This window comes from Trifolium pratense, linkage group LG6, assembly GCF_020283565.1.
Source record: "Trifolium pratense cultivar HEN17-A07 linkage group LG6, ARS_RC_1.1, whole genome shotgun sequence".
NCBI classification, from domain to species: Eukaryota; Viridiplantae; Streptophyta; class Magnoliopsida; order Fabales; family Fabaceae; genus Trifolium; species Trifolium pratense.
The window spans coordinates 4,042,050-4,069,725 of record NC_060064.1 but is presented as its reverse complement, the minus strand read 5'-3'; the positions used below and the strand labels follow the sequence as shown (position 1 = coordinate 4,069,725).

Sequence of the window (27,676 nt, the reverse complement as noted above, 5' to 3'; positions counted from 1 at the left end):
AGCATAGCGATTGTTGAATTTCAACAGACCAACTCTGATATATCAGTTTTCTATGACTTGCAACAAATAGGACTTAAATTCTTAAATCTTCCTTGTTATTTGGTTGACAGTATAGAATTTTTTTACGTTGTCCGTACATATTCCTTTTTCTCTTTTCCAAAAGAAAGCTAAAGCCAATTTAATTCAATCAAAATCCCATCTAAATTTATTGCCACTGCTAAATGAGTCTTTATAGCAGGTTTATGTATTTCTACCCCTTGAATGTTCCATTCATTTCCCAATCCATAAACCTCCATCCAAAACTAGACCATTCTGCTACAAATCAGCAAAAGATCATCTTTTTTATACAACTATACTACCTCTCTTACCCCTTTTAAATTCAAGGATTCCACTCTCCTAGAACTTCTCTATCCTGAGTCAAAAAGAAGGGAAAAAAGCACTTCCCTCGGTTATTTCCCGAAGTAAGCTATTAAACCAGTAATTCCTGAGAGATATTAGACAAAGTATGCCATATTTTCTGAACTAATTTAATTTCAAAGTCATTCATGTACATTACATTTACATATATCTTAGCTCTCACATCACAGAGCATATAAATTATACTATTGTTCCTTTGATTATGTATCATCTTCAAGATGGACATCAACTTATTTTTCTCTCCTTTTTTTTCGTCCATCGAAGTCGAATAGATGCTCTGATACTAACAAGTAAAAACTGATATACTTATTTGTCTCCGTCAAAATTCCAGATCAAGTATAGTAGACATCAAAAGCCCCTGTACAAACTCACTACGCCTTGCCTTCTCCACTTGGTCTTTGTCAGATATTGATGGTGGAACATCTCTGCAATAGTATGCAAGTATTTTAGATTAGATATTCAAGAGATATAAAAGTAGTTGCATACACAAAGTTAATGAAGGTCTTAATTCTTAACAAAGAATATAGTTTTAAACAATAACAACTCAACACGAAGTTAATGAAGGTCGCGCTAAAAAGCACAAAATAGCATAATCATTTCCTTTATACTTTTTATTTAAAAATTGTGAGAAAGAAACAAAAAGAACTCATGAATCCCTGTGTTTTTTCAAGGACTCGCATACACAACCAGGTTTTCACCTCAAATCATCGTTCAGTGCCTCATAGCCTAACCTATACACTTAAAATGCCTAGATGGAAAACTTTACAGGCAATATTAAGGGTTTGAATCTTAAAGTCTCTATTTTCAAAAGAATTTACTTAACCACCATTTCCAACTTGATATAATCTAATACTTATGTGCGGAATATTGTTCATTGTCGGGATAAAAAAAGGCTGAAATTGTGATACCGTGTCTTACCTTTCTTCTAACACTGTATCATCCGAGTGTATTTCTTTGATCCTTGCTCCACTTGATGAATCAAGCTGCACATTTTCATGTTCATTGGAAGCAGCTGCACCATATAAAAATGACAGGAATGGATCACAAGCAGCCTTGGAGGTAGACATCACAGGCGGCAACTCATCAGAAGAAGATTGCCAATGTCCATCCCGTTGCTTTCTTGAAAACGGAAGAGTTGAGTAGGAATCATGTTTGTGGTATTTTGATTTGTGATGACTGTAATCTCCAGTAAAGGAAACACATAATTGAATGAACAACAGATGAAAAAACAGTGACAGTAAATAAAAGGAGAAAAAAACAAATAACAGTATTAATTTTGATGAAGTAAAAGTAAAACTACTCCTATGAAGAAGATCAAAAAGGATATCTTAAATAAGTTATCATGTTGTGCTGTTATGTGATCAACTATATTTGATCCAACCCACATGGCACAAACCGGACAAATCTGCACGAACAAACAAAAATGGATTTAAATGAGAATAATTCGATAAACCTGACCTGAGTATAAATAGTACTGCAAATGATAAGCTAGTAGTGAAATTGAAATATATTTTTATTATGTTATAAAATAAATTTATACACACTTTTGATCTCAGGGGGGATATTGCAGGTAGTCATCACCAACTTCTAAGTCTGCTAATTGAACCCTCAAATCAATAGAAACATTATTAATTGGTCATTTAGCAAACTTTGTGATAATATGGACTATGGAGTATCTTACTAATATTGTGAATTTTGGTTTACCACTTTACCCCCTTTAATATTATTTTTTTCCGATTATTCCCTGTAATGTCAAGATTCCGTCTTTTTAGACTTCATGGAATATGTTGTCTTAAGATTCCTCATAGATGATGACGTGACATATTTAGTGAGGGGGGAAAGACGAAATCTTAAGCCAAAATTCAATGAGGGTTAAAAGGACAGATACAGGGAGTAATCGAAAAAATAAATAAATAAATAGAGGAGTAAACCAAACTTCGCTAACATTACAATGGGGTAAATACTATTTAACCCAAAAAACATTGATATCAATCATATGGTATATATTAAAGAAAACTAGTGCAATTAGAAAATACAAATATGTTAGACTAGTGGAAAATGTTAGTAAGAACTGGATTGAACCAATAATCTATTGCAACAAGCAATTCAAATTTCCAAACCTCTAAATTAAGTGTATCATAAATTGCTACATAGCTCTACAAGTACTAATTAATAAGAAGATAAATGAAATACCCCAGACTTGGCTTCTATTGGATGGTCCAAATAAATATGGCAACATAGCTCTGCAAGTTCAAAATCGTCTTCACAAAATGGGCATGGATAAGTAGTCCTCAACTCATCATCATCATCATCATGAACATCTTCAAAGTCTATTAAGAGCTCTGTTTCAAATAAAAATAATGTAAGAAAAACATTTAGCTAATTAGTACCTAGCTAAGACAAGATACACACACAACAACAACAAAAAAAAAAAAAAAATTGATAAAAATAAAAAATTGGAATGATGTTAGAAAGTGAGGAATGAGGTACTAACTCACCTAAGTGGGATTGGTAGGTTCTAGAAGAAGTACAACTCAAAGTCTCGTCTTCCATTGTGTTGTGTCTGACCGAAAATTGTCGTGTTTTTTTGTTATTGTTGTTGTGAGTACTAGGGTTGTTGTATTGTGTTTTTTTTTTTTTTTTGAGGTTAAGGGTTGTTGTATTGTTAGATAGAGATAGAGATAGAGATAGATATAATAGAAGGAAGGGATTCAATAGTACAAGCACTTACATATGTAGATACTACGTGTTAGTGGCAAAGGCAAAGAAAAAAGGGTTTGAGGAAAGAAAGCACCAAGGAATTTCGGTTTCGGTGTGTGCGTGGTTGTTGCGTTGGATATTTAGCCAACACGAATTCTATCTACATTTACCAAAACGCCCTTCATCATCATGCATCCCTCTATATATATAAGCAAATAATGGACTATGAATTTATAGCCTTTCACAAGATTTGACTTCTAAAATGTTGTTTGCTTGGAGAGAAAGTTATTGCCTTTTTTTTTAATATTAATCAGTTTTTTTTTTGTCTAGTAGAGAATTTGGGGTTTCAGCATATTAAGATAAAAATAAAAAGATATTATCCATTCATCGAATACAAGTTACAACCACATATTCAACAATCGATTTGGGTTGGTCTGTTGGTATTAGCTTCATATTAGCTTCAATGGCTTGAGACCTGACTATGTTTGGCTTGATCGAATGGAATGGAAAGGGATGAAATAAAATAATGTAAATTGTTTTGATTTGAAAAATAATAATGGAATATGATTGAATGAATTTCATCTCATATCACCATTTACCTTCAATTTTGTTCATCTCCTTTTTAAAGTATCCAAACAATAGAATGAGAGATTTATTTCATTCCACTTCATCTTATTCCGATCAACTCTATTCTGCTCCGCTGTATTCCATCAATCCAAACAGAGTCTAAGGTCTCAAGTGTGATTCTCTATTGTGGGCCAATTTAGCTTCTTCAAACAAAAACAAAAAAAATCACATATTCAACATTACTAAAAACGTAGATGATGAATATGCGAATAAACTCGCAACATCCAAGTTAACAACATACAATGACAAAATGTTTACAACAAATAATATGTTAAAATTAAAGTGACTGGAATATCAATGTCTCTGGATCTTCAACATTGATGCCCAAATTATTGATTGAATATATAATTAACTAAAGTCGATATTTCAATAAAAATCAAATTAACACCGCAATAATACGAGAAATCAAATAGCGCCGCACAAGAAGGCAAAAAACACAACACTGCACCTAAACAACAAAATCACAAAGACAAACACAAGAAAAAAGTTGATCAATACGAAGGCATATATGTAGGCCTGAGAATACACGAGGATATATATAACAACCTTGTAGGCTATTTTCCTTGTGAAACTGAGGATAATACATCTTATGCAACAGGTCATTTATCCGCTAAGGATGATACAGAATAAATAATGGTGAGGCACCGGACCTTTAATTGGAAAGGGATGAGTCTTATTGAACTTTATCTTATGTTGGGCCTTGAGGGATATGAGCTTTAGTCCAATTCATAACATATTATTTTAAAAACAACATAAAATATACATTTTTTTATAAAAAAAAATTAAGGTGAAGGAATGATATCCAAGTTAAGATATGGAAGACCTTAAGCTCTTAGAACAGTTACAAATGTAATTACATTTACTTCTCTCCAAGAGCACTAGTTGGGCTTGAACCCAAGATCTCTCGAATCCAAAACCCGTTTTTTAATCATTAGACCAAACTCTTAAGATTATCATGTTTTGGTTTTTTTTCTTCTTCTAGTAGTTCAGTGGTTAAAATTTTTACCTTAAAGGTGAATAAATAGAGTGTTCGGTGTTTGAACCTCAACTCTTATATAATATATGTGATGTCCCTACCAACTGATCTAAACTCACGTGTCCATTTTTTTAAAATATAAGTATGATTTTTTTTGTTGACCAAAGATATCCTCTGCGCGACAACTGCAGAGACTAATTCCCTCGAGATAACTAAGATTCATTTAAGGGTTGACCTCTCCCAACGAATGCTTCTCCATACATACCAGCCAAAGATCGAACCCAAAACCAAATAATTAAGGGATCCAAATATCTATCACTTGATTTTTATTTTCTTATAATTTGGGGTGTAGGAGTATGGTTTATTTTTATTTTCTTAAAAAAGGAAAAAAAAAAATATAAAAGTAGTAAATTGACTGCGGGAGCTCTTCTTTCTTCTTAGTTAAGAGATGGACGAGGTCAATTTACCAAACAACCCCTTCAACGATTCCTCCTAAACTAAACCCCCACCAGAACAGAACCTTTGCGCCTATGGTGTAATTCGATTCCACTTTCCATTTCCACACAGTTTCTCAGAAATCGAAGAACCAACCAAACCATTTCAGAATCCCAATTTCAAATTCAATTCAATGGCAACCAGAAATCGAACTCTAGAGTTCAGAAAGCACAGAGACACCGTCAAAAGCTTACGCACTCCACTTTCTTCATCAGCTTCTGCTTCTTCTGGTGGTCCTGTCATTGAAATGGTTAACACTTCACTTCTTCGTTCCAATAAACGATCTTCTTATGCTCCTCTTAGTACCCAAGACCCAGGTCCATCATCCTCAAGGTTTTTCCTTTTTTCCTCTCCTTTCAATGCTTCTTTTTCAATTCTATGCATAATAGCGATCATAGTGATATAATCGTATTAGAATTTGACCCAGTAGTTAAGTTTCAATCTTTTTATCCTTATGACCCTTTGTGAGTGTACAAGTTTAGTTTTTGATTTGTGGGCAATGCAATTCCCTCAACCACCCATCAATAACCTAATGTGCCTTAGTTTAGAAATATTGGAATGAACATCAATTTGGGACAACAAAATTCGACAAATAGTTTAAATAGTAATGCATTTCATTAACAAAGTGTTAGATTTTGTATGTGTCTCAACTTATTAGCCATCTAGTAAAATTTATTAACCACAAATTTCAATTTAAATGTGTTTAACCTAGATTTTAAAGTGTTAAAAAATCTACATTTAGTTGGAACACCTGAAATCGTGGTTAATAATGTTCAAATTCGTGAAAATTTAAGTTGAGCTGATAGTCAATAAGTTAGAGTCTAGTGGCATTTTTGTGGGTCGGGTTTGATGTCTTCTTTGGTGGTCTAAGAGTGTCCTTCTAAGAATGGGATTAGATATGGACCACTTTTAGGTGGTGTCTGTTTTGGTTTTATTCTTTGGTGTTCCGCTTATATACGGCGCCTTAGTTTTGTAGTTCCACCTTTCCCGGCCTCTGTTCGTCTTGTGCAGAGACTGGCTATTAATAATAATATATTTTCCGTTCAAAAAAACACATGTTTGACTTGATGATACATTTCATTAAACTTATTGAACTGCATTGACCACGTGTATGAACTGCATTAACCATTAAAAAGTTGTCGAATTGTTGTCTCAAATTGATGTCCAACTAGCACGCCTCTTGTTTAGAAACATGTTTGACTTGATGATAGATTTCAAAATGTGTATTTGAAAGTCGTTGCAATTAATCATCAAATTCTGTGTTTTGGTGTGTTAGTGATGCATTTACTGTGGGTTTGCCGCCATCTTGGGTGGATGATTCTGAAGAAATAGCCACAAATATACAACGTGCAAAGGTTAAAATGTCTGAGTTAACCAAAGCTCATGCAAAGGCTTTAATGCCTTCCTTTGGTGATGGTAAAGATGATCAGCATCAGATTGAGACTCTCACCCGGGAAATTACGGCTCTCCTCAGAAAGTCTGAAGTGAGACTAAAAAAACTTTCTGCTGGCAGAGGATCTTCTGAGGAATCTAATGTCAAGAAAAATGTGCAGGTAGTTTAATTGTAGAAAACTCATATACAATCATATGCGTTGCACTTTATTTTGTTCAACTCTTAACTCTTTTTTATCAGTTGAGGTTGACTAGATAGTTTTTAAGGAAGGTAGATGTTTGTGTCTGACAAATATTTACTTTGGAAACAAATCGGATAGAGATATTACAGGTTACCAAATAATATAGGTTTTGCTTGCTCTTAATCCCGATCCAGGAGAGTGGAAAGTTTATCATAAAATTAACTAGGAATAACTGGCGTTGTTGGTGAATTATAGCTTTTTCCTCCCCTCGCCTTTCAAAATCCCAACCTTGCCTTTTCTTGTTCCTCCTTGTTTTTCATGTATTTTTCTACATTAATTTATATTCTAGCTTCATTTGACTTTCGCTGTTTTCTTTTAGTTTCACTTATATGATTTTATATTCTTGCCTCTGAAAATAGTTTCTTAGTTTCAATCTTTGGTAAAGTTTTTTTGTTTTTTACTAGTGTCTTGGTAAAGTTGGGTTTGTATATATACAAGAGTTTACCTCTATCTTGATTGCTTATGAATTTTAGGCAATTTATGGTGTGCAAGTTTTTGCTTGTATAATTCCTACTTCCTGGGATTGGTATGACTGGCTTTTGTATCTACCTTTGGCAGCGTTCGCTTGCTACAGACCTTCAGAACTTGTCAATGGACCTGCGGCGGAAGCAGTCAGCATATTTGAAACGTTTGCAGCAGCAACAAGAGGTTGCAAATTTTCATGTTTAGCCAAATTCCAAATTCTTTATTTATTTGCAAAAAAAAAAATTTGTAGAATTTTTGCTCTTTTTTTTTTTTTTAATCTATTTTTCTTTTGGTATTCAGGTGATTGAACTTCTTATCACTAGCCCAATTCTCAACCCTCGAGTCTTTTGTAATTGGAACTGCACCTGTTTGTATTTATAAATGTGTCACTGACATCTATATCTGGGTTTAATCACACAGGGTTATGACGGGATTGACTTGGAGATGAACTTTAATGGGAGTAAATCTGGATTGCAGGACGATGGATTTGATGATGTGGTATGCTATTTATTGTAACTAATCTCTCTAGTTGGACAAATATTATTTTAAGAAACCTCATTTTGTGTAACTAAAGTAAGGATGCTATTTCCATGCTATTTCCCCCCTAAACAAATAACTTTTGATGATTAGATTGATGAACGAATCTAATCAATAAGAACTTCTAATGCAACAGTTGGATTGGTGAAATCTAATGTTTATAATGAGTTATTCAGTGCATAGTTACTCTTGGAGTAAGTCGAACCCTCCTCATAGGGCATAGCCGTATAACTGCAGTTTTAATTTAATTGTTAGTCAGCACGTAAAGTGCATATTTTAGTTTTTGACTCATGGGTTTTTTCTTGCTTTGCTGTGGGGTTAGATCATGGGCTCGAAGGCATTTAACTATTTTTTCCCCTCTTGTTGTTTCCTTTGGTTCGGAGGATTAGGGATCCTTGAGAACTTCCAATTCACGAGTTTTTTTAATTGCTTTGCTTGCTGTGGGTTTTAGATCATGATTTAGGGCCCGTCTACTTGTAACAACTTACCTCTCACAACCACAAATTCACAATATACTGGGGCACGTGTTCAAACCCGCAAATTCCCACTTCTCTGCACTTAGTGTGCGTGTTTCGCTGCTAGGCTCTTTAGAACAAAAAAAAATATACATTCCTAAATTTTTGTAAGGATTTTACAATTCATGTTATGATTCTCTGATTTATAATCTTTCATCCCCTCAGTCGTAGGTTAGATCTCAATTTTGACAACCTTGGGATCAGATCCAAATTGATGTTAATATTTCAATTCATGAACAAGGAAACAGTCAATAGATAGGGGGAAATATTCGAAAGGATTCCTTGGATGATAATTATTTCTCCTTCCTTCATTGTTCAGATTTTCATTTTTCAGTAACAGATTAGTCATTCATTATTATTCTATTCTTCAGTTCTGATTTGTCGGTTATTAACAACTCCTCTCTTGACTTTTCTATTAAAAACAATAAGAAAGAAAAAGGTTACTACAATATGATCTATTTTTTTTTTAAGGTAATATGATCTAAATTTTGTGTATAAGTCACATATGCTTTTAATCTAAGAAGAAAAATGGAAAACTTGTCTTTTTTCTGGTTTTCAGCATCCTGTGTTTATTGAACTAACTAAGATATGACTGTTTATCACTTTTCTGGATCTCACATTTTGGAGGTTCTTACAAGAGGGAGTTAGTGTGATTCATTACGTTTGTTTTGCTAGTAAGGATTTGGTTTCTTGGACCAACTATTTCTACCCGAAGCATGAAGCATACAGTTTAAAAGGAGCATGAAATGCTATAAAATATATTCTTTCATTTTGTTTGTTCCGTATCCTGATGAAGTTGTATCCAAAGAAAGAAATGATGATATTTGTTTGGTTTCAGGGTTTTAGTGAAGCGCAGTTGACAAAGCTAAAGAAAAATGAGCAGATTTCAGCAGAAAGAGAAAGAGAAATTGATCAGGTAATTTGAAGGAATTTGGTGTATTTTACTTTTAGATGAATCACTTTGTAGCTTGCATGACAATGTGAAATTTACTGTAGGTCGCTAAATCAGTCCAGGACCTTGCTCAAATCATGAAGGATCTCTCCGTCCTTGTGATAGACCAGGTTACTGCTCCGCCCTTTTTATTACTCTCCGATTAAAATAATTGTCGTCCTACTCCCATGTTTTCCACACAAATTAAGAAAAATTATAAATGAACGAAAGAAATATAGTTACTGTATTTTACAAAACTATCCTTATGAACTATTAGTTGTTAATCATTGTCATAAATGTACGATAGAATATAATTACTTGAAAGTTGTGCAGTCAATATTAATTTAAGGGTAAAATTGGAAAAAAAAAATCATTATAATGTCACATTGAAAGAGCAAAACGACTTTTATTTTGTAACATTTTTTATATACTGAAACAACAATTTATTTTGTCATGGAGGGTGTATAAAACAAAACGGATTTATAGAATGAAAGGTGTGACTCAAGAAGGTGATATTCATGCAGGGAACAATTGTGGATAGAATTGACTACAACATTCAGAGTGTTGCTACAACTGTTGAGGAGGGCTTTAAGCAGTTGCAAAAGGTTATATTCAGTTTTCTTTACCCTCTTAACTTAATAATCTATAGAGAATTTGCTTAGTCTTTGCGAGTTGGTAATTTGCTTAGTCTTTGCGAGTTGGTGTATTTATTGACCTTTGTTTTGGAATTTTTGAACTGTTTATAAGCCTGTTATAAATCTCTTAAAACATTTTACTTACAGGCAGAAAGAACTCAGAAAAAAGGAGGGATGATTACATGTGCAACAGTGCTCGTTATCATGTGCTTTGTCATGCTAATTCTGTTGATAATCAAGGAGATAATCCTCTAGCCACATTAATCAATTACCTGCATTACATACCATCTAACATCAGAGTTGCTAATTCACTTTCCTCGTGTCGATTTGTATCAAATCGGCTTCTGTTTGAAGGGCCTCGAGTTTACAAAATCATCCATTTTTTTAAAATTTGAATGGCAATGGGGGACGGCAATGTACAACACTGATTCGTGCAAATATGTAACGTACCCACAAAATAGTCTGTTGCATTGTAGATAGATACTTGAGAGTTGAGATTTAGAAAGAAAATTTGTACATGATATCAAGTAAACAAGAGTGGTAGTGCAAACTACAAATTTTAAAGTGCTACATGTTTTAGAGCCATCCATCAAACATGTTAATTTACATTTAGATAATACATTTACCATTTAGTCACAAAGAAAATACATTTACCAAACTACTATTTTCATTTTGTTTTGCAAGAAGATTTTCTGTTTAATACTAGTACTATATGGTGGCAAAATACTACTGATTAATTCTGAAATGTATAATAAGGCCTTGTTTGGTAGGAGAGAAAAAGAGAAGTGATTTGGCCTTTATTGTTAGATTTGGGGGTAGTGGTTAATGCATTCACGGGCAATATCTGCCTTTCGTTCTTCTCCTTGCTTGGTCCCACATGTTGCCTTGCTTGCTTGCAACTTGTTCAGGATATCTTTATTAAATATTCGTGAAATTCAAAATTTCTGTGATCTAGAAGCTAGTAATAAATATTCAACAAAATAATACTCCACAATACTACAGCCTTTTTATACTTTTGTTTGTGTTGAGGCTTATTTGAACTTTCTAGCACTACTACAGCTTTTTTATAGATTTATTTACTAATTAACCACACTACTACACAGGCTTTTTAGAATAACGGTGCAAATGATTAGCAAGATTAGAAGCTAGTAATTCTTTATTGGCTTAAATATCACATTGGTCCCTATATGTTCTTTTTTTTTGTTTTAGTCCCGGTATATTTTTCTTTTTTAAAATAGTCTCTGCATGTTCAATTCCTTTTGTTTTCGTCCCTCCCCTCTCAAAAATCCTGATGTGACTAACGGCATGATTTGTGACATGCTGACGTGGCAAATATTTAATGAAGGACTAAAACCAAAAAAACAAAATCCCTAAAATAATTTTTTTTTTTTAAAAAAAAACAATTATTTAACATCTTTTACTTTTAAAAAAACCAATTATTTTTTCAAATAGAAAACAAAATTTAAACTATATATATAAGAGTGCTAAAATTTAAAATTCATAAGCCTATAGTGTAAAAACTTGTTCATAGTGTGCTAAAATTGGTTTAGGACATGCTAAAAAATCTGGCTATAATGACAGTGTGCTTAAAATTGCACATCAACTTAGGCCCCGTTTGAATTAGCTTATTTTTTAGTTTATACAAACAGCTTATGCAATATTTATATATTACTCCCTCCGTTTCAAATTACTTGACATTTTAGAAAGAAAAAAAAATTAAGAAAGTGTATTTTTGCACTTTATTTTCCTATTATACCTTTATTTTAATTCACCAATAAAGAGTATTATAAGTTTGTCAAGATAGTTTATGATAAATAGCTCATAAAATACAATTTTCACTAGTGTGAACTTATAAAATAGCATAAAACCTAATTTTTTGCACTTTATTTTCCTATTATACCTTTATTTTAATTCACCAATAAAGAGTATTATAAGTTTGTCAAGATAGTTTATGATAAATAGCTCATAAAATACAATTTTCACTAGTGTGAACTTATAAAATAGCATAAAACCTAATTTATATTGTATAAACTGTTTGAATAAGCTAAAAAATACTCCCTCCGGTCCTTTTTATAAGAAACACTTTGGAATTTTTATTTGGTCCTTTTTATAAGAAACACTTTGACACAATTCCATTTGTACCCTTATTAAATACAATCAAATAATTCATTATAATGCTAGTGCATTAATTAGAGAAGTCTATTTCCCATGCTAGTCTAAGGTTAGTTTTGGAATATAACATAAAATGTTAGAATCATTAATGAGAAAATTTACCTTCCTTGGTCTGTGTAATTTTGTCAAAGTGTTTCTTATAATAAGGACCGGAGGGAGTAAGTTAATCCAAACGGAGCCTTAATATTGCACAAACTAATAAGTTAATAACAAGTGACCATTAAGACACTAAAAAGTTGTTAATAATATAACTTTTCGTACATAAAAAAAAAGTTGTTTTTTTATTTATTTTTAAAATTAGAAAACGTTAAAGTAAAAACAATTTTTTTTGTTTTTTTTTAAATTTTAGGGATTTTAAACTTTATTTTTTTGTTTTGGTCCTTCAATAATTTTGTTTTGTTTTGGTCCTTCATTTGCCACATGTCATGCCGTTAGCCACATCAACATTTTTGAGAGGGATGGACGAAAATCAAAAGAAATTGGACATGCAGAGACTGTTTAAAAAAAAAAAACATACAGGACTAAAACCAAAAAACCGGGAACATAGAAGAACTAATGTGATATTTAAGCCTTCTGTTTAGGTAAAGATCAAATGTAATTATTTTTACGATTTAGCAAAATTTTAAACAAAACTCAAGTAATTAACTCTGAAAAATATCACGTTGCAGTAACAAATATTTTATGAAAAAAAATAAGATCTCTGAGACTAGTCTGATTTTTGAATTTTTTATTTTACCCCTCATCATTTAATTATTATGCCTGATCAATTATTTTTTGAATCAATTATGAAAGCTGCCGTTAACAGAATTTCAAAATACTAAATCAGCTGATTTTTTTAATATTTTTTTAGTTTGCAGTAGTAATAGTACCAATAATTTGTAATATTTTTTGGACCGTTTCACTTCAAACTCAACTTACTAAGTGATATACACAAACACAACAACACATACACATCTTTGTTCACACACATGAATGTCATTGGACCGTTTCAGTTCAAAAAGTGGATACTCCTTTAGTTGACCACTCTCAAAACAAAACCGTTTCTCATATTAGAAAGCAAAAAGCAAAAAACGAAAGCATATCCAAGTTCCAGTCAGATCAACGGTCCAGATCTATCGACCGTTATTACATTTAAATCCCAACGCAACCCCTTTTTCTTTCCAATTCAAATTAATTCGACCGTTTGTTCAAATTTCCAAAACCTTACTACTACTTCATCAAACTCTTTCCTCATTCACTTCACTTTCACTTTCCTTATGAAACACTGAAACAATCTCCTCTATTAGATCTCACTTTCCTTTCTCATTCTTTTTTTCTTTACTAAGTCCAAAAAACATGGTTAACACATCTTCTTCTTCTCCGGTTAAAATAACCGTCTCCTCCGGCGCAAAAACCGGAGGAGGAAATCGAAGAAGCATCGGTCTAACAAGTCCAATTCCACGTCCTTCTGTTTCTAACAACAACCCTAACCCTAATTCCCCTCTCAGTAACATTTCAAACAGACTTTCCAGCAGCGGCGGCGCTATTCGAAGATTATCCGGTGGTGGAACTGGAGGTAACTATTCTTCCATGTCCAAAGATGATGTAACAGAAGAAACAACCTCAGAATATGTTTCTTACACTGTTCATATTCCTCCAACACCAGATCGAATGCCGCTTTCATCTTCTCAAACAAGCCTTCCTGAAGAAAATACCAAAATCAACACCAACAAGAGCTACATCTCAGGTACAATTTTCACTGGAGGTTTTAATTCAGTTACACGAGGACATGTTATGGAATGTTCGAATGATCGTGATGATTTACCGTTGAAATCTAAATTGATCTGTGCAATGAAAGGCTGTGATGAGGAAGCGATCAAGGGTTGTACATGTGAGTGTGGTTTCAAGATTTGTAGGGATTGTTACAAAGAGATTTGTGGAAATGGTGGAGGTGGTAAATGTCCTGGTTGTAAAGAATCTTACAATGTTAATAGTGATGGTGAAGAGGAGGAAGAAGAGGTTTCTGAGTGTGAAGATCAAGCTTTACCGTTACCGTCGATGGCGGAATTCAAGATGGATAAGAGACTTTCTGTTGTGAAGTCTTTTAAAGCTCAGAATCATCCACCTGATTTTGATCATACTCGTTGGTTATTTGAAACTAAAGGAACTTATGGTTATGGAAATGCTGTTTGGCCTAAAGATGGTTTTGGTTCTAATGGTTATGAACCCCCTCCTGATTTTGGAAGGAAAAGTAGAAGACCTTTGACAAGAAAAGTTGGGGTTTCTGCTGCAATTCTCAGTCCTTATAGGTGAGTCTTTTCAAAATCCAAGCTTAACATAAGTTTATGTTATTACTAGCAAATATAGAATTTTATGCTTTTAGTAACTGAATTTTCACATTAGTGTTTTATTTTAGTCTCTATAAAATTTGTTCAGATTAATTAGTCATGCAATATCCAATTCTGTCTTTATGATGTAGCACATATTTGAAGGGACTAATGTGAAAATCCAAGATTTTGAATATTTTTTGGTTTAAATATGTTTACATTACTAGCAAATATGCTTTAAATATGTTTCACATTAATGTTTTGTTTTAGTCTCTATAAAATGTGTTCATATTAAAATCAGTCATGCAATATTCAAATCCTAATGTTGTGTTTTGTTGAGTGAATTCTTCTAAGTTTTCAAATCCTAATGTGTTTGTTTTGTTGTTTGTTAAAGGTTGCTTATTCTGCTGCGTCTAGCTGCACTTGGTATGTTTCTTACATGGAGGGTTCGACACCGGAACCATGAGGCAATGTGGTTGTGGGGAATGTCAGTAACTTGTGAGCTATGGTTTGCATTTTCATGGATTCTTGATCAGCTGCCAAAGTTGTGTCCTGTCAACAGAGTTACTGATTTGTCTGTTTTGAAAGAAAGGTTTGAGTCGCCGCATCTGCGGAACCCGAAAGGAAGGTCTGATCTACCTGGAATAGATATCTTTGTTTCAACTGCAGATCCAGAAAAGGAGCCTCCTCTTGTAACTGCAAACACCATTTTGTCAATTCTTGCAGTTGATTATCCAGTGGAAAAAGTTGCTTGTTATTTGTCTGATGATGGTGGAGCTCTTTTGACATTTGAAGCTCTTGCTGAGACTGCTAGTTTTGCAAGAGTGTGGGTTCCTTTCTGTAGAAAACACAAAATTGAGCCAAGAAATCCTGAAGCATATTTCGGTCAGAAGCGCGATTTTCTCAAGAACAAGGTTCGGTTGGACTTTGTTAGGGAGAGAAGAAGGGTGAAGAGAGAGTATGATGAATTCAAAGTGAGGATTAATTCCTTACCTGAATCTATAAGGAGAAGATCAGATGCTTACAATGCTCATGAGGAGTTACGAGCCAAGAAGAAACAGATGGAAACCGGTGCTGATATATCTGAACTCCTTAAGGTTCCTAAAGCAACTTGGATGTCTGATGGTTCTCACTGGCCTGGAACTTGGTCTTCAGCAGAACCTGACCACTCTAGAGGTGACCATGCTGGTATTATTCAGGTAACTTCTTCAGCATTATCAATTACTTGGCGTGGTGTCTTATGTGCACTAATTTTTTGTTTTATTGTGTATCAATTGAATCCTTGATATAGTTCATTATCACTATAGTGTTTGAATCATAGATTCAGGTAGTAACATCTTCAATGTTACCAATTACTTGGTGTGTTGTGTCTTAAGTGTACTAATGTAATGTTTGAATCACTGATATATGATATAGATCACTATCACTAACTATATTGTTTGAATCAAAGATTCAGGTAACTAGTTCAACAGTATCAATTACTTGGTTTTTGTCTTATGTGTTATAATGTTTGAATCGAAGATTCAGGTAACTAGTTCAACATTATCACTAACTATATTGTTTGAATCAAAGATTCAGGTAACTAGTTCAACATTATAAATTACTTGGTTTTGTGTCTTATGTGTTATAACGTTGTTGTCTATCTATGTATACTAATTTAGTGTTTGAATCCTAGATATTAGATGGAAAAATATCAATAAATAATGCTTAATCGCTTTTTGTAGGCACTGTTGGCTCCACCGAATGTAGAACCAGAATATGGTTCAGAAGCTGATGGGGAGAATTTGATTGACACAACAGATGTCGATGTTAGGTTGCCAATGCTTGTTTATGTATCACGTGAGAAGAGACCAGGATATGATCACAACAAGAAAGCGGGCGCCATGAATGCTCTTGTTCGAACTAGTGCCATAATGTCTAATGGACCATTCATTCTCAATCTTGACTGTGATCATTATGTCTACAACTCCTTGGCCTTAAGGGAAGGTATGTGCTTTATGCTTGACAGAGGAGGTGACCGGATATGTTATGTTCAATTCCCTCAAAGGTTTGAAGGTATTGACCCGAGTGATCGATATGCAAATCACAACACAGTGTTCTTTGATGTGAGCATGAGAGCTCTTGATGGTTTACAAGGTCCAATGTATGTTGGAACTGGCTGCATTTTCAGAAGAACAGCTCTTTATGGTTTTAGTCCTCCTAGAGCTTCTGAACATCATGGATGGTTTGGTAGGAGGAAAATTAAGTTGTTTCTGAGAAAACCAAAGGTGTCAAAAAAGGAAGAAGATGAAGTTTGTGTGCCAATAAATTGCGATCACAACGACGACGATGCAGATATTGAGTCCTTGCTTCTTCCCAAAAGGTTTGGGAACTCTACTACTCTAGCTGAATCCATTCCAGTTGCGGAATACCAGGGAAGGTTGCTTCAAGATTCAAATGGAAATGTAACACAAGGAAGGCCTCCTGGTTCTCTCACCAAACCTCGTGAAACTTTAGATGCTGCCACCGTTGCCGAGGCAATCAGTGTCATATCTTGTTACTATGAGGATAGAACTGAGTGGGGGAAACGAGTCGGGTGGATATATGGTTCAGTTACAGAAGATGTTGTGACCGGTTACAGAATGCACAATAGAGGATGGAGATCAGTGTACTGTGTTACCAAAAGAGATGCTTTTAGAGGAACAGCTCCAATCAATTTAACAGACAGGCTACACCAGGTGCTTCGTTGGGCGACAGGGTCGGTCGAAATCTTCTTCTCAAGGAACAACGCTTTATTGGCAAGTCCTAGAATGAAATTTTTGCAAAGGGTAGCATATTTCAATGTTGGAATGTACCCTTTCACTTCAATGTTTCTGATTGTGTATTGCTTTCTACCTGCATTGTCCTTATTCTCAGGACAGTTTATAGTCCAATCTCTCAGTGTAACCTTTCTAGTGTTCTTGCTTGCAATCACAGTCACACTATGCATGCTTGCACTACTTGAGATCAAGTGGTCAGGTATCACTTTACATGATTGGTGGAGAAATGAACAGTTTTGGTTAATCGGCGGAACAAGTGCACATCCTGCAGCTGTTTTACAAGGCTTGTTGAAGGTAATAGCAGGAGTTGATATCTCATTCACACTTACATCAAAGTCAGCTACACCAGAAGATGGAGAAGATGAATTTGCTGATCTTTATGTGGTGAAATGGAGCTTTCTAATGGTTCCACCAATCACAATCATGATGGTGAATACTATTGCTATTGCTGTTGGAGTAGCTAGGACTTTATATAGTCCATTTCCACAATGGAGTAGACTAGTTGGAGGGTTGTTTTTCAGCTTCTGGGTGTTATGTCATCTTTACCCTTTTGCAAAAGGACTTATGGGAAGAAGAGGAAAGGTTCCAACCATTATCTATGTTTGGTCTGGATTACTCTCAATCATTATTTCAATGCTTTGGGTTTATATTAACCCTCCTGCTGGTGGAAGACCACAAGATTACTCTCAATTTCGGTTTCCTTAGTTTGAAGAAAGTGAAGTTTCTCTACTTCATGTTGCATCTGTATTTGTCTATCTTGTAATATTGTGGCCATATTTTACCTTGTTCTTTTGATTGTTTGTGACACTCTCATATATATTAGAGAGATAGAGAAAAATAGGAATATGCAAACTTGGTGCTGTAGTTAGTTTTATCAGTATTGTTTTTTTGTTGACGACAGTAGTAAGTCACATTCTATTGTTAATATCTCAAATGACTGAGATATTTCACTTTCACCTTTTAGTCTAAAGATGCATTAATTCTAGTATTTTTTGTCACTTTTATTTCTGAATTTCCATCTTCTTGATATAGACTTTTTACTTTCACCTATAAAAAAATCATAAGTTGGTAAAATGTAATTAAAGATTAATTTGATTATACTAATGAGGGATGAAAATTCATTTGAATGTTTGTCTAATTGTAGTATTTCTCTAGAAAGCCAGCTCATATACAAGAAAAGTACAAGATTCCACCGACAGCTTACCAAAATGTCATTTTGGAGATATGCATTAAATTTTCATTTTGTCCTTAGTATGCAAATGATTGGTACATAGACCTAGTTATGTTATTTTGCCATGGAAATATCATCCTATATCGTATGACTCCTGAACCATAAGTAACATGATCATATATGCCCAAAAAAGATATAGCAGTCAATTGATCAAAGATATGATATGAGGCTCAATCTCTTGCATATCTATATTCTACCTCCACCAAGATATATCTTTAGATAATATTAACTTTGTTGTTTCAATTTTTCTTTTATATTTAGGACTGAAGCTTAGTATAAAGTTGTTAATATGTTGTTAAGAGTTAATTAGATTAATTAAACTTTTGTTCTTCATTAAACTTGTTATCCATGCAATTATGCAATATTTTTTCAAATCGCGGATATGAGAATAAGTATTATAGCACCCCCATATATCCTATCTACGTTCCCTTGCAAACACAAAAAAAAATTGTACGACATTATAATGACGGTATTTAATTAGTTTGCTGCTAAGTAGTTTAAGATTTTCTAATTAGCGTTGATTTTGTATCTAAATTGAGTTTAACTTTGGAGAATTTGAAGAGGGTGTCTTTCCACACAAATCCACTTATGAGAACAAATAATTGGCAGGTTAATTTGATATTCCTTTCCTAACACTTTATAAGCAAAAATGCACTTTTTAGATTCGTTGTTAATATGCTGGTATGGGTATTGTGGAACACTCGTAACAATTGTGTGTGGTATAGTGAGAAAGAACCGGGACAAAATTTACGAGCTAAAACGCGCATGTTATGGAATAAATGGGATGTTGTGCAAAGGTTTTGTGACAACAACAAACAGCCCGCACAACAACAGGCAGTACAGTGGCGTAAACCGGGTTTTCACATGGAGTAAGGCAAGACGAGTGTGGGCTGGTGCGTGAGAGATTATATGGGACAATTTGTAATGGCTCTGAAAGTATGAAACTACTTAGATTTAAGGGAGATGCTCAATTATTGAAGGCAAAGCAAATGCTATGTTTGTGGCTCTGAAGGAGTTGAAACGAAGAGATTCACGAATGTTATCTTTGAAATTGGTTCAAAAGCTTGATTCTTTTTCTTCTCATAAGAAAAAAATGAAGAAAGAAAAAAAAACTTGTATCCAATTTACCATATATAATAAAAATTAAGGTTAAATAAATTTTTAATTCTTATAAATATTAAAAATTTTAATTATAAGATACTTCTCCAAACAAAATAAAAATCAATTATAGGAGATTAAAACTTGCTAAAACTTTTTAAATAATTTAAAATAAAATTTGAAATATTTATAATAGTCAAATTCTTATCCAATCCTAAAAGCAACATACAAAAGATGCCCATGTCAAAAATAAACAATAATTCACTTTTGCAGCAGCAATAGTTGTCACATTGCAACCCATTAATATTGGTTTGTAAATATTATCCTTAGTTAATTTAAGATCGTTTAGATAAGACAGCGAAAATCTCTTTTAACTTAACTAATTCTTTGATAGAGCTTAAGATTAGTATGAAAAAAAATACTTATCCTAATTAAACCCCACATTGTACATCATTCCATTATTTAAATAACGGCTATATATATATAGCAACAGCTAGCAATGCTTAAAGCCAAGGACATTGTAATCCATTCTTTTTGGTTAGAATTTTAAAGTTGACTATTCTCATTGCTGTTTTGACAAATCAGAATCATGAATTTTTGAACAAATTAAATAGATATGTTTGTGGAAAGTTCAATTCAATAAATAATATATAGCACCATGTGTGGACACCAAGGGCAAAGAGAATTGACCCGAAAAACTTGGTGATAAAGAATGAGAAACATTTCACATGGTGTTTGATTAGAGGAAAATAAAGCAATGGGTTTAATAATAATTTTTAAAATGGAGGAACGCAAAATGTTTCGAGCTCAGTTAAAAATACATCTATTCTCCCATCGTGAAGCAAAAAAAAAAGAGATCGTTTGACCTGAATTCACTCCATTAAAATCCCTTGCACCAAGGACCCTCATCTCATGTATACAAATAGTAAATACACAATGACAGATATTTATAATCTTCCGATTATTTGGAGGTCCAACTTCAAATGTAAAAAATTAATCATTTAATAAAAAAACATAAGATTTACATAAAAGAAATTATTTTAATTATAAATAACACAGCACACGCAGAACTTGAACAGAATTGGCAAGGCACATTTGAACCAAATCTGCTATATAGGCATGACAACAGGGCGGGGCGAAGGTGGATTTTGCCCTCCCAAACCTAAGCCCATAAAATTAGAATTTCCCCAAACTCATCTCAATTCTAAGTGGGGTTAAAAAACATAACCCCAAACTTATAACCAACGGGGATCGTGTATCCCCAACGGAATTTGGGTATCCCTGTTACAACAACCATAGCTAGTGAATGTTCGAATTACCACTAGTTCGACGATAAGTCAATCGAGTAGCCCACGCTTTAGCTCAAGCGACTCATTTTATCGTTAATCCCTGAGTTTATAATTATTGTTCATCTTGTATTGAACCTATTATTATTATTATTATTATTATTATTATTATTATCAATGAAATGAATTAAGTTTGTTTGGGCCAAAAAAAATTCTTGTTGACTTTATTATTTATTCTAATATATTAATTCACCTAGCCACTTTAAAAAAAATTGTTAAATTGGATTTATAAAGGTAATTTTGTCATTTAATTATGATATATATCATACCATATTTGTTATGATATGTATATCAAACACATGATATGATATAAGATTATTACGTCTATATCATATTCTATCTCTATCCAGCTCTATATCTTATCCTGGCCATCAAACGGGCCTTAGGGTCTGTTTGATGCGCAGGATAGCATAGTGACAGGATATGATATAAAACAAGATAATGATAGGATAAGATAACAACAGGATAACAATTATACTCAGTTATCATATCTTGTGTTTGGTGCACACAGGATAACAAATATGATAACTATTATATTTTGTTTTTAATACATACTTGCTCATAACAATATGATAAGATATATAACATATTTAAATGACAAAATTACTCTTGTAAAACAATTGTTATTTTTTTAAAAAATTATTTTGTAATACTTTGAATTTTATAAATAAAAAGTATAAATAAGTAATAAAATAACTTTATATATTTTCAAATAAAAATCATGAGAAAATAATCAAGTTTAATTTTTTATATGAATCATGATCAAATAAATAACTCAATAATATATACATGTTAGATAAGCCAAATAAATATATGATATATCTCATACGTAAATAATAAAACTACTATTGCAAAAGAATTATATTTAATTTTTTATAAAATTTGAATTAATATCCCTATTTGTCAATTTTTTTAATAATCATTTTACTTTAAAATATTGTAATTTTAGTAAAATTTTGATTTTTTAGAATATATAAATTACAAAATTATCTCTTTGAAAAAATCACATATATATTTAAAAATTAAATATTTTATTATTTATATTTTATTAATTTTATTTTATGTATTTTAAAATGTATTTTATAAAATAAATCAGTAATTTTTTTTTCTTATCCTATCCTGCTGGTAACTCAGCTCAAATTCAAGATAAGAATTATAACTAGAGAGACATGATATGATAAACTTTAGGATTAACTTATCATATCCTGTTGTATCACTAAACACTGGATTTGCAGCAGGATATGATACAGTTATCCTATCTTGTCTCTTGTCATGTGCACCAAACGAACCCTTAAAGTATTTTTTAACAAAAATAGATTAAAAAACACTGATTTTTTTTATTTTTTTAGAGACTTATTATCGTATAATTTTTTAGGCCAAAAAATGGAAGTCTGACATTGCTATTTATAGTGAATATACTCATTTTTAAGGAAAAATGTTTGGCTTAAATGCAGTTTTGGCCCCCCAAGTTTCACAATTGCTTGATTTTGGTCCCCCATATTTTAATTGCTTGATTTTAACCCCCTAAGTTTCACAATTGCTTGATTTTAGCCCTCCAAGTTTTAATTGCTCGATTTTGGCCCCCCAAGTTTACCCTCTTTTGCATTTGCTAGCCTCCCGTTGAATATTTTGATTAAAAATTGGTTATGTGGCATTTTAAAATTAAATAAGTATTTAAAAATAAATAAATAAATTACAAATTGTTTTTTAAAAACTAAATTATAATTTTTTTTTATTATATGTAGTTTGTAAAATAATTTTGTTATATAAAAAAGTAAAAAAAAACATTTTATGAATTATTTTTTAAAAACTTTGTAAACTTTTTTTTAAATAAAAAATAATTATTAAACTTTTTATTAAAAAACAATTTTTAATACATTTTTATAAAAGCAAATATTATTATTTTTTAATTAAAACATATTTTTAATTTTTTTAAAATGTCACATAAGTAATTTATAGTCAAAAAAGTCAACGGGGGCTAGCAAATGCAAAAGGGGGTAAACTTGGGGGGCCAAAATCGAGCAATTGAAACTTGGAGGGCTAAAATCAAGCAATTGTGAAATTTAGAGGGTAAAAATCAAGCAATTGAAATGTGGGGGGCCAAAATCAAGCAATTGTGAAACTTGAGGGGCTAAAACTGTATTTAAGCCTAAATGTTTCACGCATCTATAATCTATAATTGTTAACGTTAGCATCTAATGAGCATTCAATTCAATACTTCAAAAAAATTATTAAATGTGCCTCACCAAAAACATTTCTTGTGGTCAAGTTTCACCAACAACATTTTAATTCATTGTTTTTTTTTTGGTTTATTAATTCATTGTTTTTAAATATATGAAAAATATTGTTTTCTTAGCACCTGTTACTGTTAACATGATAATAATAATAATATTATATTGAAAAATAAAAGCTATTTCTAGTGAACCCCACACACAAAAAAAGGCGAAGAGAGAATCCTTTAGAAACTACCTTCCAAAGGCACATAATCTTACCAAGTTCTACCACTAGACCATTTTTAATGGGAGGGTCTTATTATTATTATGAAGAAGAAGTGCTACTTTAAGGGTGCGTTGATCCGTTTAACAGTAAGTACTGGACAGAACAGCAGAAGACATAACAGCATAAACACAACACATAACAGAACAAGACATAACAATTTTTTATGATATTGAACAATTTTTTGTTTTATATGATATTTGGTAAACAAAATGATATTTTGGTATTGTAGACAAGTTATACTTAGGACAAAAAGTTGTGTTATGGTTTAGTGAGGGACAAATAATTCTATTTTTGTGTTGTCCCTTGGCTCCAAATTTGTATAACTGAAGTTATCCTGTCCAATCCTTGTTTTTTAGCAAATCAAATGCATCCTAAGTTTTCTCTACGAGTTCCACCTCTTTTAAATAATGTTAAAATATTAAAATATAATCGTATGAAATTACTTATAGATAATATAAAGTTAATTGAGATGGTGAATTGGAGTGATCAAGTATACATATTAGTGTTACACTCATTTAATGGGTTTCTCCATTGAAATGGTCTTATGTGGTGGGTAGTTAACTTTTGATGCTAAATGCTAACGGCTAATAACACATATGTTCTTAGGATAGATATTAAAATAATAATTTAGAAAAGCAAGCAAAATAAAAGAATCCAATAGTGTCAGGATTGAGGAAAAGGACATGCAAGTTAATATTGATTGTGGGGCCAAAAATGTAGCAGCATAAATAAATCTGACGGTGAAGAAGAAAACAGAAGAGAACAAAGCATTGCCAGCTAATATGCAAGCGGTGTAAAGGACAAAGTGACAGTGACGGAAAATATTGAATACTATAGACACTACAGAGAAGAATACAATAATACAACAAGTGCATAATCTCACAAACACTCCGTTCCGCCACTGCCACCAAACCAAACACAAACCAGACCATAACTTAGCTTCTCTCGTTCAATTGTTTGTTTCCATGCTTCTTCTGCCGACTATATTAGATTAGATACTACTTCATGTGAATCATGTCTTCAATATAATCACAAAATATATCTATCTATCTATCTATCTCAAAAACTCCAATTGCTATTGCTGCATTACTATTCCTTTTCACCTTAACTTATTGCAGACGTGGACAGCTAATCTATCCACCATGCATCAATAAACAACATACGTGTCTTCCACTTCCACCTTATGCTTATACTATTATTATCAACTATACTATACTATATTAGATGAATTAAATATTAAGCACAAATGTTGAGTATCGATTCCTTGTTCCCTTTGGCAAGTAGCAATATATGCCACTTCCCAACACACACAAATTCAACAGATAATAACACACAAAAAACTCAGAACTCCTCTACCGCACTGATAGGTGTTTCAAATTTGGCATACACCAGACAGAACACTAAGAAATCACATCAAGCCATGCTTGGTATCACATTGAATTTATCAAAATCACAGTCACCTACCATAATTTTGCCGAAGTTACATTCTATATTTTATAAAAAAAATCACGATAGATTACCATGATTACCATGATTCTGACATGTTTATCGTGATACCAAACATACACATTTATTTATCAACATACAACATTTGAAGTAATTAAATTTAATGGGTTAGTAATAAAAAATCATTGAATTGACCCGTGAACATAATTCAGTTGATCGGGACCTGGAATTATATGTGCGAGGATCAGAGTTCGAATACGAAATTCTCAACTTATTCACTTCAATAAGGGAATTTCCAACCACTAAACTACTCAGAAAAAAACAATATTTGTTTCATGTTATGGATAAGCTTAACCGAATTCCATCTTTACAAACTTCCAACACCATCTCCTAAGAATTCTGCTACATTATTACATGAAGAAATCACAACCCAGAAGAACTAGCTTCTTCTTTGTTTCATCTAACTTATTCAGTGCAGGAATTAAATCAATCAAATTAAACTAAATAGAATACAAGCACAAACAATTAGTATCAATTGCTTGACAAAAGGGTTTATATCATATGAACAAGTACTGAAAATTAATGACTAATATACCGTAACTACTATCTGGTTAATAGTCTCATAAACACATAAGAAGAACAAAAAAATTAACCAAAATAATCAGAGAATTCAATGAAATCAAGAGTACAGAGAGAAAATTTAGCTTTTAACACAGCAGAGAAACATGAACCAATGAATTACCGTAGTGAGTATCTTTCTTTCTATAATGATTCATAGCTATTTCCATGTCCATACAAATCAAACGGTGCCCAAAGTGCATCAAGAGGACAAGGATTTCTTGAATCAAGTCTTAACCATGGCTTCCCACTACCTGACCAATGTAACAAACTCACCGGACCAGCATGCAAATCTCTACAACTACCCTTCACATTATCACCACCCAAACCATGTTGATTCCACCGGTGTTCGATCCCCGCCACGTGTCCGGCGAATACTAACAAATACGGTGGCAATGAACCAAGTTCATAGATCCTTTCACTTTTCTGTATCTCCATCCATTTTTCAATCTTCTTCGTGTACCCTTCTTTTCTCCACCGTACCAGATCCATAACCATAACACCAGTATTAAAGTAACAAACCTTCCGTTTCTCAAACGTCGCCGCAAACGACGGCTCCGACCAAAACCTCGCCGTGAAATACTTAGTGAAATTCGCGTGACAATATTCCGGTGCTCCGATCGTTTTTAAACCTAAATCTGTACTCCATAGTTTCGCTACATCATCAACAACAACAAGATCTGAATCCAAGTAAATCACTCTCTGAACACAACTCTCTAACAGATCCGCAAGATAATTTCTCGCATAATTCAACGGTTGCTCCAAAGCTTGTCTGACAGAAGTTGAAATCAAATTCTTAACAATATTAGAATCGAAGTAATAAACCTTGAATTTCAACTCAGGAAAAGTGGATTGAACCAAATCTTCAAGATTGGTATCAGTAACAAGAAAATGAAAGAAAATACTCTGAGGACAAAAGGCATGTCGTAGAATGGAATGAACGGCTGCGATTGAACCACGAAGATAATCAATATCTAGGGTTATAGCAACATGAACCAAACTAGGATCGCATACACTGATATCTGTTGAAATCGAATCGCATTCTTCGGCATTGTGGAAAGAAGGTGATTTACGAAAAGAAAATCGGTAATCGTTAGGGATTTGAAGATATGAATAAGAAGATCGAATTGCTTCTGCAGGGTAGTATGAAGATTGGAGAGAGGGGGAGAGAATGATTACCAACATTGCGGCGGAGAAAATCTGTGAAAATTTCATAATCCACAACATTTTTTTTTCTTTGTTTATTAAAAAATAAATTCGCCACCGCAAAGGTTGAAATTGAAAAAGAAAAAACCCCCTCTTACTCCTCCTGAAGAAATTGAAACGGTGAAGTATATAAGGGAATAGAACGAATATAATAGGAAATGATTTAAGGGTTTGTTTTGTTGTTTGTTTCCTTTTATGGATTTGGGGGGAGAATTAATATAAAAATGGAAAGTGGTTTGTTTATTGGTATGAGTGTTAGTGAGAGTAAGGATGGCGTGAGTGTGAGTAGAAAGAAGAGAATTGAAGAAGGAGGAGGAAGAAGGGAAGAGAAGAATCATCCATGGTGTGGTGGCACAGTGGGTGGAGTAGAGATTAAATATTCTTTGTTCTAATCTTTTTCTGTGTCTTTTGTTAGTGTCATTTGAAATATTGAATGTGGTTGTGGAAGAGTAATAAGAGTAGTAATAAAAGAAAGAAAAGAGAAGAGATTATTGAAAGACAGAAACTGGAAAGGGCAGTGGCACGGAGTGGTGCAGAGAGAAAGAGAGCTTTTTCCTTTCCAGCTTTGCAATTGCAATTGCCTTTTCCAACACTGATCAAGTACTACTACTTACCACAATGCAGTAATGCACGGTTCCAAACAAACTAGTACTGGTATTATCATTAATTAATTAAATTAATTAATTAATTAAAATTACTATACTACTATGCATTACTAGTATTTAATTAATTTTGGTGAAAATTAGGCATAATTACTGTCATCGTTACAAGGATGAGGAAAAGTGTGGTGGCAAATTTAATGTACTACTTGGTAGGAGGAGTACCTTTCTATTTACATTTACAGGTTGTCCAGTAATTTTTGTAGACTAAACAATTAAATTACTCTTTGTATCATTTTTAAATGGGTTACTTACTTTTTCAATAATTTAAATTAATTTCTATATCTGCTAAATGTTTCTTAATTTAGTTCTTATGTTATTATTTGTTTTTTAATGGCATTAAATAGGTTGATGTAAAATGTTAG

General features: G+C 32.8%; 4 protein-coding genes across 5 annotated transcripts; 2 read left to right on the top strand and 2 right to left on the bottom strand.

Moving 5' to 3' along the window:
* Positions 1-506: 506 nt before the first annotated feature.
* LOC123891143 (protein DEHYDRATION-INDUCED 19 homolog 5) lies at positions 507-3,213 on the bottom strand. 2 transcript variants are annotated; one of them, XM_045940965.1, is made up of 5 exons: positions 2,916-3,213; positions 2,611-2,759; positions 1,745-1,822; positions 1,340-1,595; positions 507-843 (listed from the first exon to the last, which is right to left on the bottom strand). In XM_045940965.1, the coding sequence occupies exons 1-5, from the start codon at positions 2,968-2,970 to the stop codon at positions 737-739; spliced, it is 645 nt and encodes a 214-aa protein (XP_045796921.1). In that variant the 5' UTR covers positions 2,971-3,213; the 3' UTR covers positions 507-736. The 2 variants fall into 2 exon arrangements, with proteins under 2 accessions (XP_045796921.1, XP_045796920.1); XM_045940964.1 differs by having other exon boundaries at positions 507-842; positions 1,336-1,595; positions 2,916-3,210.
* Positions 3,214-5,164: 1,951 nt separating this feature from the next.
* Positions 5,165-10,602, top strand: LOC123891142 (syntaxin-43-like). Its single transcript, XM_045940963.1, has 8 exons — positions 5,165-5,548; positions 6,492-6,768; positions 7,408-7,497; positions 7,735-7,812; positions 9,205-9,282; positions 9,363-9,428; positions 9,822-9,902; positions 10,080-10,602. Exons 1-8 carry the CDS (start codon positions 5,349-5,351, stop codon positions 10,185-10,187), a joined length of 978 nt encoding a protein of 325 aa, XP_045796919.1. The 5' UTR covers positions 5,165-5,348; the 3' UTR covers positions 10,188-10,602.
* Positions 10,603-13,067: 2,465 nt separating this feature from the next.
* On the top strand, positions 13,068-18,193 carry LOC123891141 (cellulose synthase-like protein D5). The gene is made up of 3 exons (XM_045940962.1): positions 13,068-14,392; positions 14,805-15,609; positions 16,135-18,193. Exons 1-3 carry the CDS (start codon positions 13,440-13,442, stop codon positions 17,911-17,913), a joined length of 3,537 nt encoding a protein of 1,178 aa, XP_045796918.1. The 5' UTR covers positions 13,068-13,439; the 3' UTR covers positions 17,914-18,193.
* A 6,943-nt stretch (positions 18,194-25,136) lies between these two features.
* On the bottom strand, positions 25,137-27,289 carry LOC123891139 (probable galacturonosyltransferase-like 7). The gene has a single exon (XM_045940961.1). The coding sequence runs from the start codon at positions 26,671-26,673 to the stop codon at positions 25,591-25,593; it is 1,083 nt and encodes a 360-aa protein (XP_045796917.1). The 5' UTR covers positions 26,674-27,289; the 3' UTR covers positions 25,137-25,590.
* Between the last annotated feature and the right edge of the window lie 387 nt (positions 27,290-27,676).